At 42.8% G+C, this 15,360-nt stretch overlaps 2 protein-coding genes and 1 pseudogene across 3 annotated transcripts in view; 1 reads left to right on the plus strand and 2 right to left on the minus strand.

The window, feature by feature from the left end:
* The window catches only part of LOC112261005, a 31,531-nt pseudogene extending 29,666 nt beyond the window's left edge, over positions 1–1,865 (minus strand).
* Positions 1,866–2,423: 558 nt separating this feature from the next.
* si:ch73-335l21.1 (insulin receptor substrate 1-B) overlaps positions 2,424–15,360 on the minus strand; it is an 87,448-nt gene continuing 74,511 nt past the window's right edge. Inside the window, exon 5 of one of the 2 annotated variants that reach the window (XM_042328338.1) lies at positions 2,424–2,643. In XM_042328338.1, coding sequence (XP_042184272.1) covers positions 2,615–2,643 — 29 coding nt within the window. In that variant the 3' untranslated portion in view covers positions 2,424–2,614. The remainder of the gene's footprint in view (positions 2,644–15,360) is intronic. The other variant, XM_024434657.2, reaches the window with a different exon arrangement.
* On the plus strand, positions 13,632–15,261 carry si:ch73-335l21.4 (RING finger protein 227). The gene is made up of 2 exons (XM_024434660.2): positions 13,632–14,140; positions 14,337–15,261. The coding sequence occupies exons 1-2, from the start codon at positions 13,690–13,692 to the stop codon at positions 14,393–14,395; spliced, it is 510 nt and encodes a 169-aa protein (XP_024290428.1). The 5' UTR covers positions 13,632–13,689; the 3' UTR covers positions 14,396–15,261.

Genomic DNA, 15,360 nt, shown 5'->3' on the forward strand with positions numbered 1-15,360 from the left:
GATATATAGCCTAGTAAGCAACTCAAACACTGAGAAATATTGCCATTACAAATTACATTTGTAAAAGACAAAAGACCCTCCCCTGGACTAGAATAATAAATAAAAAAATACTAAACCCTCCCCTTGACTGAAAAAGCATGACCCTCCTCCATTTTCCTCCAGGTACCAATTATGTAAATTTCTATCAATCTCTAAGTGTGAAGGCGCTCTTAGCTATGAGAAGGGGAAGGGTGTGATGTATAGCGAGAGAGGCCTAATTGAATGGTTCCCATTCTGCGCGCAGTAAGTCAACCCCCCACATCCCCTCCCTTTTCGATAGGCGAAAGTCACTCACGCACGTTCGTAACGTTAAGGCACATTTGGGGACATTCATTGGATCCCATTGCGCTTATAGAACTCATGCTGGGTTGGTTGGTTTTCTCCTTCATCATAATTTGCCTGAAACCCACAACCCGACACTCGCACAATCATTAATCACTAACGTTAGCGCTCACTCACCCAAAGTCCTGGTCCATAGACTTGAAGAAGAATTTATAGTTGGGCTTGTTCAAGACCTGTTTAAAATCCAACAAAGTGATATTTTCGGCAGGAATCGGAATCTTCACCAAATACGGCGTCTCCTCCTCGTCGATGTGGTATATTATTTTGGTTTCCGCCATTTCTCCAAACTCTTCAGCTGTCCCACAAAAACTATGGAAGAGAAAGCTAACAGGCTAACGGGAAAAGGGGGTGAGGTGAAATGCTCTTACAACACTAGCCAGTAAATTTGCACTGGCCAGAACTAACAAAAAAGTAAAAAATTATACTTATACCATGTGCATATCCCCTTAGTTTCTATCTCCCAAAGATACAATATATCATTCTCCTACGGCCAAAGAATTAAAAACCAAGCACACCCTACCTTCACACTGTCGGCCACCCACAACTTTTCCCCCAACAAAAACATACGGAGGGAAGGGGGACTGTTTCTCTCGACTGTTGCAAGCCAACGCGGCGTATGACGTCGTGTATGCTCCCTTTACGTTTTTGCTCAACGTGCCCTCGTCGCCCTGTAGAAATATTCCGGAGATTTTATTCCACAATACATTTTCCACATTAGTCATAATTCATATTCATCATGTAGCCTAAATTATGTTACACACACACACACACACACACATGCACAGGGAGAGATTCAAAATATGAAACACATGAAAATATTTTAATAAATAGCCAATACAATCAAAGGTCAAATAGGGGCTGCTTATATTTGTCCTGTTTCACACATGTACTAGTGGGTAACCTGTACAAGTGCTTGATGTGAAATTCCACTCCCCCTGAGACACCCTCCGAGAGTGGGGTCAAGGCCAGGGATCAGACATTATTGCGCAACCCTGTAGCAATTAGGGTTAAGTGCCTTGCTCAAGGGCAGATCGGTAGACATTTCTCCTATTCGGATCAGGGATTCGAAACAAGCAAGCTGTTGAATGGCCCAACTCTCTAACCACTAGGCTACCTGGCGCCCCAATGTAATAGGCGCTCCTAGATTAGACCACTAGAGGGAACTCTAAATCAGTGCATAACGGAAAAACTCAGAACTGTCTATATATAATTTTCTCAACACCAATTAACAGACCTAGACATGTGATTATGAGGCTGTATGCATCAACCTTTTATATATTTTAAAGATATGTCATTTACAGTTGAATTGAAGTTAACAGGACGTTTTAAGGCCACGTTTGATGTGGGCCGTAGTTCAGTCTAGATCTTAGGCCATATTCAAATATGTTGACAATACACCCTTCCTTCCTTCCTTCCTTCCTTGAGTAATGGGGAAGGAAACAAGGAAAGACAAAAGGAAGGAAGGCTGCATGTAAAAGTATTGGAACAGGCCCCTCGGTTCCTTCTCCCCTCAATTGCGGAAAAACCTGGGCCCAAACACCAGTCCCACCACGCAGGTCATCATAAACAACACCCAGAATACCACGGCCAAGGTCCTCCTGTGGTGCTGCAGCACCTCCACCTCACCCACCAGGCCCACACCTCCACCGTGGGGCCTATCGCTTGGGTGCATCTGCTCCACCCTTAGGCTCACTGTGGGCAGGATGATGAAGCGGGCGTCCCTGCTGGTATCCAGGGAGAGGACCACCCTCTGGGTGACGGTGGCCAAGTGGGCAGCCATCGACACGGGTGTGCAGAAAGCCATGGGGGGTAGTTGAGCCAGGATTCGGGAATTGCAGGGCAGGGTGAGGGGGTCGCCGGTCTCCAGCAGGGTGGGGTGGCGGCAGAGGGGGCAGAAAATGGCAGGGCTGCGAGGGCTCTGGGGGTCCACGGGTTCAGCTGGATACGGGGACAGCTGGATTCTCTGGAGGCACTCGGTGCAGAAGACATGGAGGCATTCCAGCATGCGAGGACACTTGCCACATTGGTTGTACTCGTGGTAGCAGATGGGACACTCCACCTCTGTGGACTCACCCGGCTCAGAGCCGAGTGCTGCTGCTTCTGCTGCTGCTTGGCCCCCTGGAAGTGCACTGGTTCTGGAGGCTCAGCCATCGTGAGGGAAAGGGAGAGATGGAAGTGGGGATGGGAGTTGGGGGGGGGGGCAGGGTTCAGGGTCAGACTGCGTTTGGGATGGTCAGATGTTCTTTGCTATGTCTGCAGAACCTGGAGGAAGATATGATATAATAAATATTGATTATATTCTGATACAGTATTACAGTTCAAGTGTTTTTGGCTATTGTAACCTAACCTTTCAGTATGTGTGTAACAGAGGGAATGGGCCTAGGCCTATATGGGGTTAAAATAGTCCATCTTAAACCTGGTCCTTGGGGTTTTCTGTTCTGTTTCCTCTTGGTTTATGGCGAGATTCCTAAGCCCTTGAATCACTAGCTTCAGTTAATTACCAAATGAAGAAGAGATGTAAAGCCTGCCCCCTAGCCCCTAGCAGTGGGGAGCAGAGGAAATGGAAAGCCTGACTGCAGGATCCACACTCAGACTGATATCCCTTTCATACTAAGATGTTCTTCCGCCAACTTTCCCATGCTGCCAACTTTTTTCCGCCATTTCCATGTATCTGAAAGCTATTGCCGGTATCAAAGCCAAAACTTTTATTGCTGCCTAATGATCTAGTATCATTTCGGTAAACTTCTGCCTACGGCTTAGCATGAAACTTAGCCGTAATGCTGAGGCGGCATTGGCACGCACTATGCTATTTAAACCAGTTAAATGTAACTAAATGTAATCCCCCAAAGTAATGATTTATTATGAGAGGGCCATAAACAATAACTAGAAATGTTGCATACTCCAAGAAAGGTTAAAGTCTCACTTTTCTAGTCATTTAAAAAAAAAAAATTGCTGAAGTGTATTCACTTGAGAACACAAGCTCAAGTACACAGTACAAATATGATAAAAATATGAAATATTTGATATGGTGTATTTTCTATTCAACATAACTGTATGAATACCGCTTGAAATTATTTACATACTTCCTAAATATAGTATAATCAGATTATAACATTTCACCTTCCTTATAACCGTAAAATACATATTTGTATGTTTAGTGTTAGAGAAAATGTGCATATTTTCTAAAGGTCTCTCTTGATCTGTACCAGTACCCCCTGTATATAGCCTTGCTATTGTTATTTTAATGGTGCTCTTTTAATTATTTTTTACTTTTATTTATTTGGTATTTTTTTTAAACTTCATTTTGGTTAAGGACTTGTAAGTAAGCATTACACTGTAAGGTCTTACACCTGTTGTATTTGGCACATGTGACAAATAAAATTGGATTTGATCAGAACATCAGCCCCCATCACTGTGAAGGTCTCACAGGGCTATATCTTAGCTTCATGAACTCATTAGGAACTTCCCTTTCATCTCATATAAATCTTGTCTATCTATGACAAACTTTTTTTTTAAATCTATAAACTATTTTAGATGAATCGCCATAAATCGATCTCTGAATGTGCTACTGTGATGAAACCACTCTCTCCTACTGCACTATGATGTAAGGATTGCAGGCATGTGCACAAATCGATTTATAAGAGAAAATGTAAACAGGGGACTAAACAGGGGACTAAACAGGGGACTTTACACCTTAAGAGGTTTTAAACTCTTGATGGTTGCTAGGCAGCGCCCGTTAACCATCCCCCTGCCACTTCTCCCATAACCCACCACTAAGCATGAACTGTTTTCTTCACCACAACTGGATGGATCCATTAAGAATTACTGTGGGAATAAATATCACTTAATTATGGAAATATTGGCATAAAGTAGGCTCATGCAATTGAAGGAATGCTATAAAATTGTTGCTTACTGAATCATTGTAATAAATGTCAAGCAATAGCCTAACCGCCTACGGTCAACTAGATTATAATTTCAGTTTGTGTGCAGCTTTCAGATTGGGACAGCGCCATCGCTCTGCTTTGAGACAAGCATGGGGACTCCTCTTGAGAAATGATAAATCAATGTAAGATTTGTTTTCACTGAAGCTCTGTTTGGATATTGGTTAGGCTACAATTAGTCTGGGAAAATGTTAGCTAAATTGAGGTGAGGGCTGCTCATGATCATCTTGTCTAGTTGGATCATTTATTAGAACAGTTTGCCAGCATGTTATGTAGTTTAGTTTAGCAAGTGGATTATTTTGCTCTTCACTCACAGTCGCTTAGTAGCATAGGACTACTCCCGACCAAAAGCATGTGACTTCAATCAATGTGATTTTGTTTCACTTAATCTCTGTCTGTATATTTGGTTAATTGCTCTCTGGCTGTACAAGTGGAAATGGTAGCTCATTTATTCATTTGCTCATCTATCACTGATCAGAAACATTTAGCATGCAATAATGTAGCCCAAATCAAGTGTAAGGCTATTATTTTTGCTCAATCGAGTAAAGGCAGCTACAAAAGCCCGCGGTTGTGAAATATGAACAGGATACTCGCACGCTTTTGAAAATAGGATTGCAATTATTATTTTTATTTTTCCCCCACATTTATTTATATAAAAAAAACGTGTTAACAACCCAATATTATTAATCAACCAGGTTGTCACCTAAATACAGTGCCTTGCGAAAGTATTCTGCCCCCTTGAACTTTGCGACCTTTTGCCACATTACAGGCTTCAAACATAAAGATATAAAACTGTATTTTTTTGTGAAGAATCAACAACAAGTGGGACACAATCATGAAGTGGAACGACATTTATTGGATATTTCAAACTTTTTTAACAAATCAAAAACTGAAAAATTGGGCGTGCAAAATTATTCAGCCCCTTAAGTTAATACTTTGTAGCGCCACCTTTTGCTACGATTACAGCTGTAAGTCGCTTGGGGTATGTCTCTATCAGTTTTGCACATCGAGAGACTGAATTTTTTTCCCATTCCTCCTTGCAAAACAGCTCGAGCTCAGTGAGGTTGGATGGAGAGCATTTGTGAACAGCAGTTTTCAATTCTTTCCACAGATTCTCGATTGGATTCAGGTCTGGACTTTGACTTGGCAATTCTAACACCTGGATATGTTTATTTTTGAACCATTCCATTGTAGATTTTGCTTTATGTTTTGGATAATTGTCTAGTTGGAAGACAAATCTCTGTCCCAGTCTCAGGTCTTTTGCAGACTCCATCAGGTTTTCTTCCAGAATGGTCCTGTATTTGGCTCCATCCATCTTCCCATCAATTTGAACCATCTTCCCTGTCCCTGCTGAAGAAAAGCAGGCCCAAACCATGATGCTGCCACCACCATGTTTGACAGTGGGGATGGTGTGTTCAGGGTGATGAGCTGTGTTGCTTTTACGCCAAACATAACATTTTGCATTGTTGCCAAAAAGTTCAATTTTGGTTTCATCTGACCAGAGCACCTTCTTCCACATGTTTGGTGTGTCTCCCAGGTGGCTTGTGGCAAACTTTAAACAACACTTTTTATGGATATCTTTAAGAAATGGCTTTCTTCTTGCCACTCTTCCATAAAGGCCAGATTTGTGCAATATACGACTGATTGTTGTCCTATGGACAGAGTCTCCCACCTCAGCTGTAGATCTCTGCAGTTCATCCAGAGTGATCATGGGCCTCTTGGCTGCATCTCTGATCAGTCTTCTCCTTGTATGAGCTGAAAGCTTAGAGGGACGGCCAGGTCTTGGTAGATTTGCAGTGGTCTGATACTCCTTCCATTTCAATATTATCGCTTGCACAGTGCTCCTTGGGATGTTTAAAGCTTGGGAAATCTTTTTGTATCCAAATCCGGCTTTAAACTTCTTCACAACAGTATCTCGGACCTGCCTGGTGTGTTCCTTGTTCTTCATGATGCTCTCTGCGCATTTAACGGACCTCTGAGACTATCACAGTGCAGGTGCATTTATACGGAGACTTGATTACACACAGGTGGATTGTATTTATCATCATTAGTCATTTAGGTCAACATTGGATCATTCAGAGATCCTCACTGAACTTCTGGAGAGAGTTTGCTGCACTGAAAGTAAAGGGGCTGAATAATTTTGCACGCCCAATTTTTCAATTTTTGATTTGTTAAAAAAGTTTGAAATATCCAATAAATGTCGTTCCACTTCATGATTGTGTCCCACTTGTTGTTGATTCTTCACAAAAAAATACAGTTTTATATCTTTATGTTTGAAGCCTGAAATGTGGCAAAAGGTCGCAAAGTTCAAGGGGGCCGAATACTTTCGCAAGGCACTGTAATTATAATAGTAGTCTTACATTTTTTAATTTTTATTAATGCCAATACTGTTTTCTATGCTTGTTTTCACTTAATGTCAGATTTTATGAGGGTTGCCAGATTGGAGTAAAAATCTGTATTTGCCAGGGCTGTGAAACCAGAGCCAAATGGCTTCAGACTAACATAAGGTAACATAATTCAACTAAAAATATGCAACTCTATTGTTTTGAAAATACATTTTATAGTTTCTGAGCCCCTGCCAAAACAAATTAATAATGTTGATTTTTGATGGTGTATATTCAATAGATTTATTAAAATAGATACCCCCAACATCTGCACACCACTACTGCCACTTGTCCATGGCATGTCAGCCTGCACATGGTAATTATAAAAGGCTTATGCCGGCAAAACGGTGGTAAAAATGGGTCTGTTTGTAAGGGGGGGGGCAGATAAACATTCCCCTTTTTTTTCTCTATGTGAACGCAGTATAACAAGTAAAAGGTAGAGAAGTGGAGGTGGAAAAACAAAGGAGGACAGGAGCCGTGGATAGAAGTGATTACCGGGCCCTACACTCTCTCTCTGTCCCTCTGTGTGTTGTTGTGTTTGAGCTCTTTCTCACTGTGGGCTAGTTAGAATGCTGATGCACTAACAACACCAACACAACGATCATACAATGAACAAGAATGCACTCAGCGCTACTGGGTTTGTATAAAATGCCACTGATAGTTGACTAGTGAAATAGAGATTTGAATCAAGTAAACTGCCAAGGATCTCCTCCCAACGTGTTGTTCCACTGTTGCATAATAGCACCAATGAACCACAATGTGAAAATCAATTGTAATATACATGATGGAAAAGGGGTGTACTGTACTCATCTGATATTCCCTTAGGTGTCCATGTGTTTACCTCATAAAGATCAAACTGTACTTTCATAAACATCAGCCTCTCCATTCACATGGGATAGAGCAAGGCAAGCTGTACTCAACAGGGCAGTTGCTTAGCAATTGTGGTCTATTTTGTATTGGGCCCCAGGAGCAGAGATTGTAATAAACATGTTTCCATGGGATTGGTCTATCTGTACATGTCACACTTTTATTTGGTTCAATAATCTCAATACATATTCCAGACAAATTTGGTCAACATTCACCCTGTGTAATTTGCTTGACAATAATGAGTTACTTTCTCCAACTCCTTGACATCCACAGTCAGAAATGGTACACAGTGCAGCATTACAACAGAATGGCAAAAATACATACTGCATGATGTCATAACTGCTATGATAGCTTGTATATTAATATATTGCCATACTTTATCTACTGTATGTAGTTCAGTTGATATGAAAACACCATGGGAGTTAAACTCACTGAGAATTCATAACCATGTAGTGTGTGGGAAGATAACAAACACTTACCGCCTCATACACTCGCTGTCACACACCTCTCAGATAAGGGTGAGCTTTGACGTTCCTCTCCACTACCAAAATTCTCACCGGACACATCATGGTTCTCATTTACAGTAAAAAATTAACACACTTCGTTAATCTACCTCTCTACCTCTTATTTATACTGGCTCGCTCTCCCTCTCTCTGTTTTCTTTCACTCCAAATCTCCTCTCCTCTCTTGCTTACCCATGCCTTGACATCCTCTCCTCCTGGAGCCAGGGTTGTCTCCTGGTTGCCCTGACATTAAGTCATCTCTAGGTTGTGGTGGTAACTAGTAACCAGGGACATGGAATAGAGATAGAAGCCACCTCCTATAACCCTGACACTTCTCACTGTCCTCACAGTACGGTATTTTGTATGTACACTGTATTTTTCAATGTCCAGGGTATTAAGAATGACAGTTGTGAGTCAAATTACTGTGGATATCATTCAAGTGTGGAATACAATGTTTTATGATTTTGGGATATCAGTTCAAAAAGCAGCAACCTGATAACTAGTTGAGTTACTGGTGCTGGTCTAATGGAACTTATATGATGTTTAGTCTTTCTATCTGTTTATCTGCAAGACCCCAGGAGACATATTGCCACACATGCTAACATCCTCTCTGAATTATACTACACGACTAAAAGTATGTGGACACCTGCTCGTCGAACATCTTATTCCAAAATCATGGGCATTAATATGGAGTTGTTCCTCCTTTGCTGCTACAACAGCCTCCACTCTTCTGGGAAGGCTTTCCACTAGATGTTGGAACATTGCTGTGGCGACTTGCTTCCATTCAGCCACAAGAGCATTAGTAAGGTCGGGCACTGATTTTGAGCGATTAGGCCTGACTTGCAGTTGGCGTTCCAATTCATCCCACAGGTGTTCAATGGGGTTGAGGTCAGGGGTCTGTGCAGGCCAGTCAAGTTCTTCCACACCGATCTCGATAAACCATTTCTGTATTGACATCGCCTTTTGCACGGGGCATTGTCATGCTAAAGCAGGAAAGGGCCTTCCCCAAACTGTTGCCACAAAGTTGAAAGCACAGAATCATCTAGAACAGGCCTGGTCATCTCCAGTCCTCAGGGGCCTGATTGGTGTCACACTTTTGCCCCAGCCCCAGCTAAAACACCTGACTCCAATAATCAACTAATCATGATATTCAGTTAAAAGTGGAATTAGTTTAAATCAGGTGTGTTTGCTAGGGATGGGGGGAAAATGTGACAACAATAAGGCCCCCGTGGACTGAAATTGCCCAGGCCTGGTCTAGAATGTCATTGTACACTGTAGCATTAAGATTTCCCTTCACTGGAACTAAGGGGCCTAGCCCAAACCATGAAAAACAGCCCCAGACCATTATTCCTCCTCCAAACTTTACAGTTTGGCACTATGCATTCGGGCAGGTAGCGTTCTCCTGGCATCTGCCAAACCCAGATTTGTTTGTCGGACTGCCAGATGGTGAAGCGTGATTCAGCACTCCAGAGAACGCATTTCCACTGCTCCAGAGTCCAATGGCGGCGAGCTTTACACCACTGCACCTGATGCTTGGCATTGCACATGGTGATCTTAGGCTTGTGTGTGACTGCTCGGCCATGGAAACCCATTTCATGAAGCTCCCGACGAACAGTTCTTGTGCTGACATTGCTTCCAGAGGCAGTTTGGAACTCAGTAGTGATTGTTGTAACCAAGGACAGACAATTTTTATGTGTTACGCGCTTCAGTACTCGGTGGTCCCATTCTGTGAGCTTGTGTGGCCTACCACTTCACGGCTGAGCCATTGTTGCTCCTAGGCATTTCCAATTCACAATAACAGCACTTACAGTTACGGGGGCAGCTCTATCAGGGCAGAAATTTGATGAACTGACTTGTTGGAAAGGTGACATCCTATGACGGTGCCACGTTGAAAGTTACTGAGCTCTTCAGTAAGGCCATTCTACTGCCAATGTTTGTCTATGGAGATGGAATGGCTGTGTGCTCAATTTTAAACACCTGTCAGCAAGGGGTGTGGCTGAAATCGCTGAATCCACTAATTTCAAGGGGTTTCCACATTATTTTGTATATATAGTGTATCTACAGAAAAACATGTCTCTGATCATCATGTGGTCATCCTGTCTGGGTTGGCGCCCCCCCTTGGGTTGTGCCATGGCGGAGATCTTTGTGGGCTATCCTCAGCCTTGTCTCAGGATGGTAAGTTGGTGGTTGAAGATATCCCTCTAGTGGTGTGGGGGCTGTGCTTTGGCAAAGTGGGTGGGGTTATATCCTTCCTGTTTGGCCCTGTCCGGGGGTGTCCTCGGATGGGGCCACAGTGTCTCCTGACCCCTCCTGTCTCAGCCTCCAGTATTTATGCTGCAGTAGTTTATGTGTCTGGGGGCTAGGGTCAGTTTGTTATATCTGGAGTACCTCTCCTGTCCTATTCGGTGTCCTGTGTGAATCTAAGTGTGCGTTCTCTAATTCTCTCTTTCTCTCTCGGAGGACCTGAGCCCTAGGACCATGCCCCAGGACTACCTGACATGATGACTCCTTGCTGTCCCCAGTCCACCTGGCCGTGCTGCTGCTCCAGTTTCAACTGTTCTGCTTTATTATTATTCGACCATGCTGGTCATTTATGAACATTTGAACATCTTGGCCATGTTATGTTATAATCTCCACCCGGCATAGCCAGAAGAGGACTGGCCACCCCACATATGCTCTCTCTAATTCTCTCTTTCTCTCTCTCTCGGAGGACCTGAGCCCTAGGACCATGCCCCAGGACTACCTGACATGATGACTCCTTGCTGTCCCCAGTCCACCTGACCGTGCTGCTGCTCCAGTTTCAACTGACCTGAGCCCTAGGACCATGCCCCAGGACTACCTGACATGATGACTCCTTGCTGTCCCCAGTCCACCTGACCATGCTGTTGCTCCAGTTTCAACTGTTCTGCCTTATTATTATACGACCATGCTGGTCATTTATGAACATTTGAACATCTTGGCCATGTTCTGTTATAATCTCCACCCGGCACAGCCAGAAGAGGACTGGCCACCCCACATAGCCTGGTTCCTCTCTAGGTTTCTTCCTAGGTTTTGGCCTTTCTAGGGAGTTTTTCCTAGCCACCGTGCTTCTACACCTGCATTGCTTGCTGTTTGGGGTTTAAGGCTGGGTTTCTGTACAGCACTTTAAGATATCAGCTGATGTCCAAAGGGCTATATAAATACATTTGATTTGATTTGATCATGCATGTATACAGTCAAATAAGATCACCATACAGTTAGGTTGCCAAAAATAGGATACAAACAAATCACTCTTTGCCTAATTCACAAATATTGTGTGTGCATGTGTTTCTGTGCATTCATGCTGTGGTATGGTGTGTGTATCGTATGTCACAATTATATATTAATATTTACACACTATTCAAATATACATATTAATATACAGTGCAGTTACATTAGATGAGAGAAGAACCACTGTGATACAATGTGTCTTTTTGTATCTTGTTTTTCAAAGCTAAACTTGCTTTTTGCCTGAGTAACCTCTGGTGGCAGAGCATTCCATGATAATCTAGAAGAAAAAGAAACGCACAACTATTTAGGCGAGGTGCTGGCTAGCGGAGTAGAAAACTTGGAAATAAAAGAGAGCCGCACACTCTAGGAGCGCAGCTGCAAAAATTGAATTACCAACGTTTCGACAGCCAAGCTGTCTTCATCAGGGTATGAACCCTGATATACCCTGATGAAGACAGCTTGGCTGTCGAAACGTTGGTAATTCAATTTTTACATCTGCGCTCCTAGAGTGTGCGGCTCTCTTTTATTTCCAAGAGCATTCCATGATGACATGGCTCTAATACATAACTGAGCGATGTATTCAATACATTTTGGGGGTTTGGGTACCGTGAAGAAACCCAGAGTGACGTGTCTGGTCAGGTATGACAGTCAGTGGATCTTATCGCATCGAGTCACCATAATGTATGTGTGAGATTGGACGTTGCACTCTTTCACCCACGAGAGGATGACTCACTTTCAAAACACAGACCCAGCTTCCCCTGTCTCCTTATCTGAGCTGAGTTTAAATTTCAGAGCCCCATGTGGGTGTTATTTCAAGTGAAGAACGGAATCTCGGTACTTTCCAATCACATGACAAAAGTTAAATAGTTTGTAAATTCATCATTATATGGACTGAGCTGGGAATGAGAAAGTAAAGGAAAGTGTAATTAAACAAATAAATTAAATTATATTTGTAAAGTTTATGGGCAGGTTTAATAGACCCAAATTAAGCCTACCCCTGGATTAAAAAGCATGCTGCTCAATGCTCAATCTTCATTGAGAGTATTTTCTAGTCCAGGAATAGGCTTAATCTGGGTCCGGGAAACTAGCCCTATGCCTCTTTTTTTCTGTTCAGTACAAGTTGTAAACTGTTTTGTTCTTTACATAAATACATGATCCCTTTTTACATGAAGTCAATCTACAGGTGGCAGGCACAGAGGAAAATGGTTCCTCAGATCACAATAACACATCAAAGAGTACTGTCTTTCATTTCTTTCAAATGTCTTATCCTCCCTAAGATCCTGTTACTCTTGGCTTTGACTGTAGGACAAGGAAATCACCATGAAAAGAGTTACTGGGTCACCTGATAGGTCCTGGGCTTTGTCTGGAGGATTAGCGTGGAGACAAAGGCTGCCGTCACGTTTACGACCAGATACACCCCGGAGAGTGTCAGTAAGAGGGAGGTGCTGGGATTTCTGGGAAGGGTAAAGCCAGTAGAGTGAGTAGAGTGAGTAGGCAGCGGCAACAGAGACAATAGTATGTTGTTGTGTTTTCATAACAGACTGTTGCACAACACGTTTGCAACTATCAGCTTGTTTGATATCAATGTTTCTATTATGCTTACAGTAATCAAGGGCATATCAAATGAGATGGAATTCAAAGGGTATCTGAGCCGGTGTGAGTCACGAGAGTAGACAACAGTGAGACCTATGGGTCATCTTAAGTGACTGATATGGGTTTATCTATGGGCTAGACAGATATTAGCAGATCGGCTATAGGACAACATAGGAAGTTGACAGCTCAAGTCATGGCTCACTCCTGTTCTGTTCAGTTACAAAGTAGTCTGATGTCATCAAGAAACAGAGGGGGGAATTTACTCAGGGATCTGGAATTTATTTAAAGATTCTTACTTGTATCTTCACCTCTTTCCTCCCCCCATAAGGCAGTTCTGTTGTTTATAAGACACAGACAGACAGACAGGAGCCAGTTCGGCACAGATTAATATCAAAATCACTATTTCAAAAGAGAGGAAACCTTCTTGATGCAAGCACTTTGTCTTACATTCATGATTCTGTTATATCTGGGAAATGTGGGTGAATATCAGACAGACATTGGCCAAACTGTAGCAGAATGACCCACGAACTCTCCTCCATATACAGTAAAAAAAGGATGTGTGGGTGGAGAGTGGGAGGGTTAGCACGTGGACTCCGCGTCTCTTTGATGACATCACTATTTCCAAAATATTAGTCATAGGTTACTATTTTTTTGGGCACTCTGTCAAGTGAAAGTCCCTCCCACACTAAGAAATATAAATATAGCCTAATAGCCAATTAATTCAGACAATTCATTCTCGTTGAACGAAACAGCACCCAAAGAGAAAGAAAAATGTGTTCAGATCTTGAGTGCGGAATTTGTTACCGAAGCTACAACACCGCCCGTCGGTGTCCTCGTGAGTTACAGTGTAAACACAGCTTTTGTGAGCGCTGTCTGGTGACTCTTTCCCAATCCTCAGTGTGTGAAGTGGAATCCACGAAGGAATGTTCCACGCAGGACAAGACAATTGTTTGCCCACTCTGCCGATACCCGACCTCTGTATCGGGAAAAGTGAGGGCAGCGCTTCGGGTAGACGAAAGTGTTCTAGAGCGCATGGTGGTATCTGACGTTCTCGGGGAAAGCATGACAGACGACGAGGGGGATAGTGAGGGGAAGGAGGATGACAATGAGACTCCCCATGAGAACTCAGCTGTGGAAAGGGGTTCCAGAGGTGGAAGGTTCCGCCGTTCGCTGAGGCGCGTCTGGGGCAAATTCACTGGGAATCATTCCCAAAGGAGAGCGGGTAAGTAGTCCTATTATATTGTAATACTGTTTAGTTTTCACGAAAAAACATTACTTAATATTCCGGTAGTTTTTCATAGCCTACTTTGATGGTATTGTCCTTAACAATAGACCTGCGGACCAAAATAGGCTATTGTAGCCTGCCCAAAGAAGGACATTTATTGTGCTCTCTTACATATTTTATTTTCCCCCTACAGATTGTATGACTGATGAGGACCTACGAGACCTCTTCATGATGTCATGCTATACCATTTGATGCGGACTTCATTGATTGGAAAGTGATCAGGGCTGCGTTCAGTACGTTTTTACGTTCTGGCACGTTCAGTTGAACGGATCCGGTGCTGTACTGAACGACCAGTTGAAAAACCGGGTTGGAGAAAGCTGTCGGCATGGCCACTGCCCTTTAAATATGTCACACATTGCTTCAAGCCACACCTCGCCACACCCACCAACGGGAGCCACCCTACCTCAGTCTGTTCAATAACGTTTTAGGGGAAACGTGTCAATCGGTACAAACCGTTCCGTAACTTAGCAAACGTTCGAGCGAACTGAACGCACCTCAGTGGCACCTGATTGATCAGAGAGGGGGCGTTGCCGTCCACGAGCCTACACTACAGTAACCCATTTGGACTGTAGAAGACTGGCGGGTCCAGTTGGAAGTTGGAGCAAGCAGTAATATGTATTCTATATAATAGCCAAGGCCTCTGTGTCCATTTCTTCACACATACATGTAATAATTGGTGGTTCCCAAACACATAATGGTAACAGAATTGTAAAGACTATAGGCTGTTCTTTGAAGCCATTGGGCTACTGAATGAAATAGTTTTTATCTAAAATTGTATTTTTTTGTGCTTTGAAGTAGCCTATGGCTTTCCATTTCCAACTATTAGAATGTGTTGAATTTTGTTGGTGCTCAGTTCAAGAAAAAACTACTTGAATGTAGTGTATTTATTAAATTCACCTTTATTGATTGTGTGTGATATTTTGCACCTTTGTTTTGTTGTAATAAAACATGTTATTGTTTTGTTAATTTTCTTCTCTCGCCGGGATAAATGGCTTGCAGTAGTAACTAATGCTTGCTTTTTCGCTGAAGAATAAGTTAATAAATAATACTGTTCTGAACTTCTGCTTGGTTTACCATTATTTAGAATATAAGACGGCGTAAGCTCATGTCATATAGACCTATCCAACAAGTGAGACCAGGTGTCATGTTCCCCCAAA

This window comes from Oncorhynchus tshawytscha, linkage group LG10, assembly GCF_018296145.1.
Source record: "Oncorhynchus tshawytscha isolate Ot180627B linkage group LG10, Otsh_v2.0, whole genome shotgun sequence".
In the NCBI taxonomy this organism is placed as follows: domain Eukaryota; kingdom Metazoa; phylum Chordata; class Actinopteri; order Salmoniformes; family Salmonidae; genus Oncorhynchus; species Oncorhynchus tshawytscha.

Excerpts from the sequence above, each read along its gene's own strand:
- si:ch73-335l21.4 (XM_024434660.2), top strand. The coding sequence starts at position 13,690 with ATGTGTTCAGATCTTGAGTGCGGAATTTGTTACCGAAGCTACAACACC. Across the intron at positions 14,141-14,336 it reads TCATTCCCAAAGGAGAGCGG|ATTGTATGACTGATGAGGAC; the intron begins GTAAGTAGTCCT and ends TTCCCCCTACAG.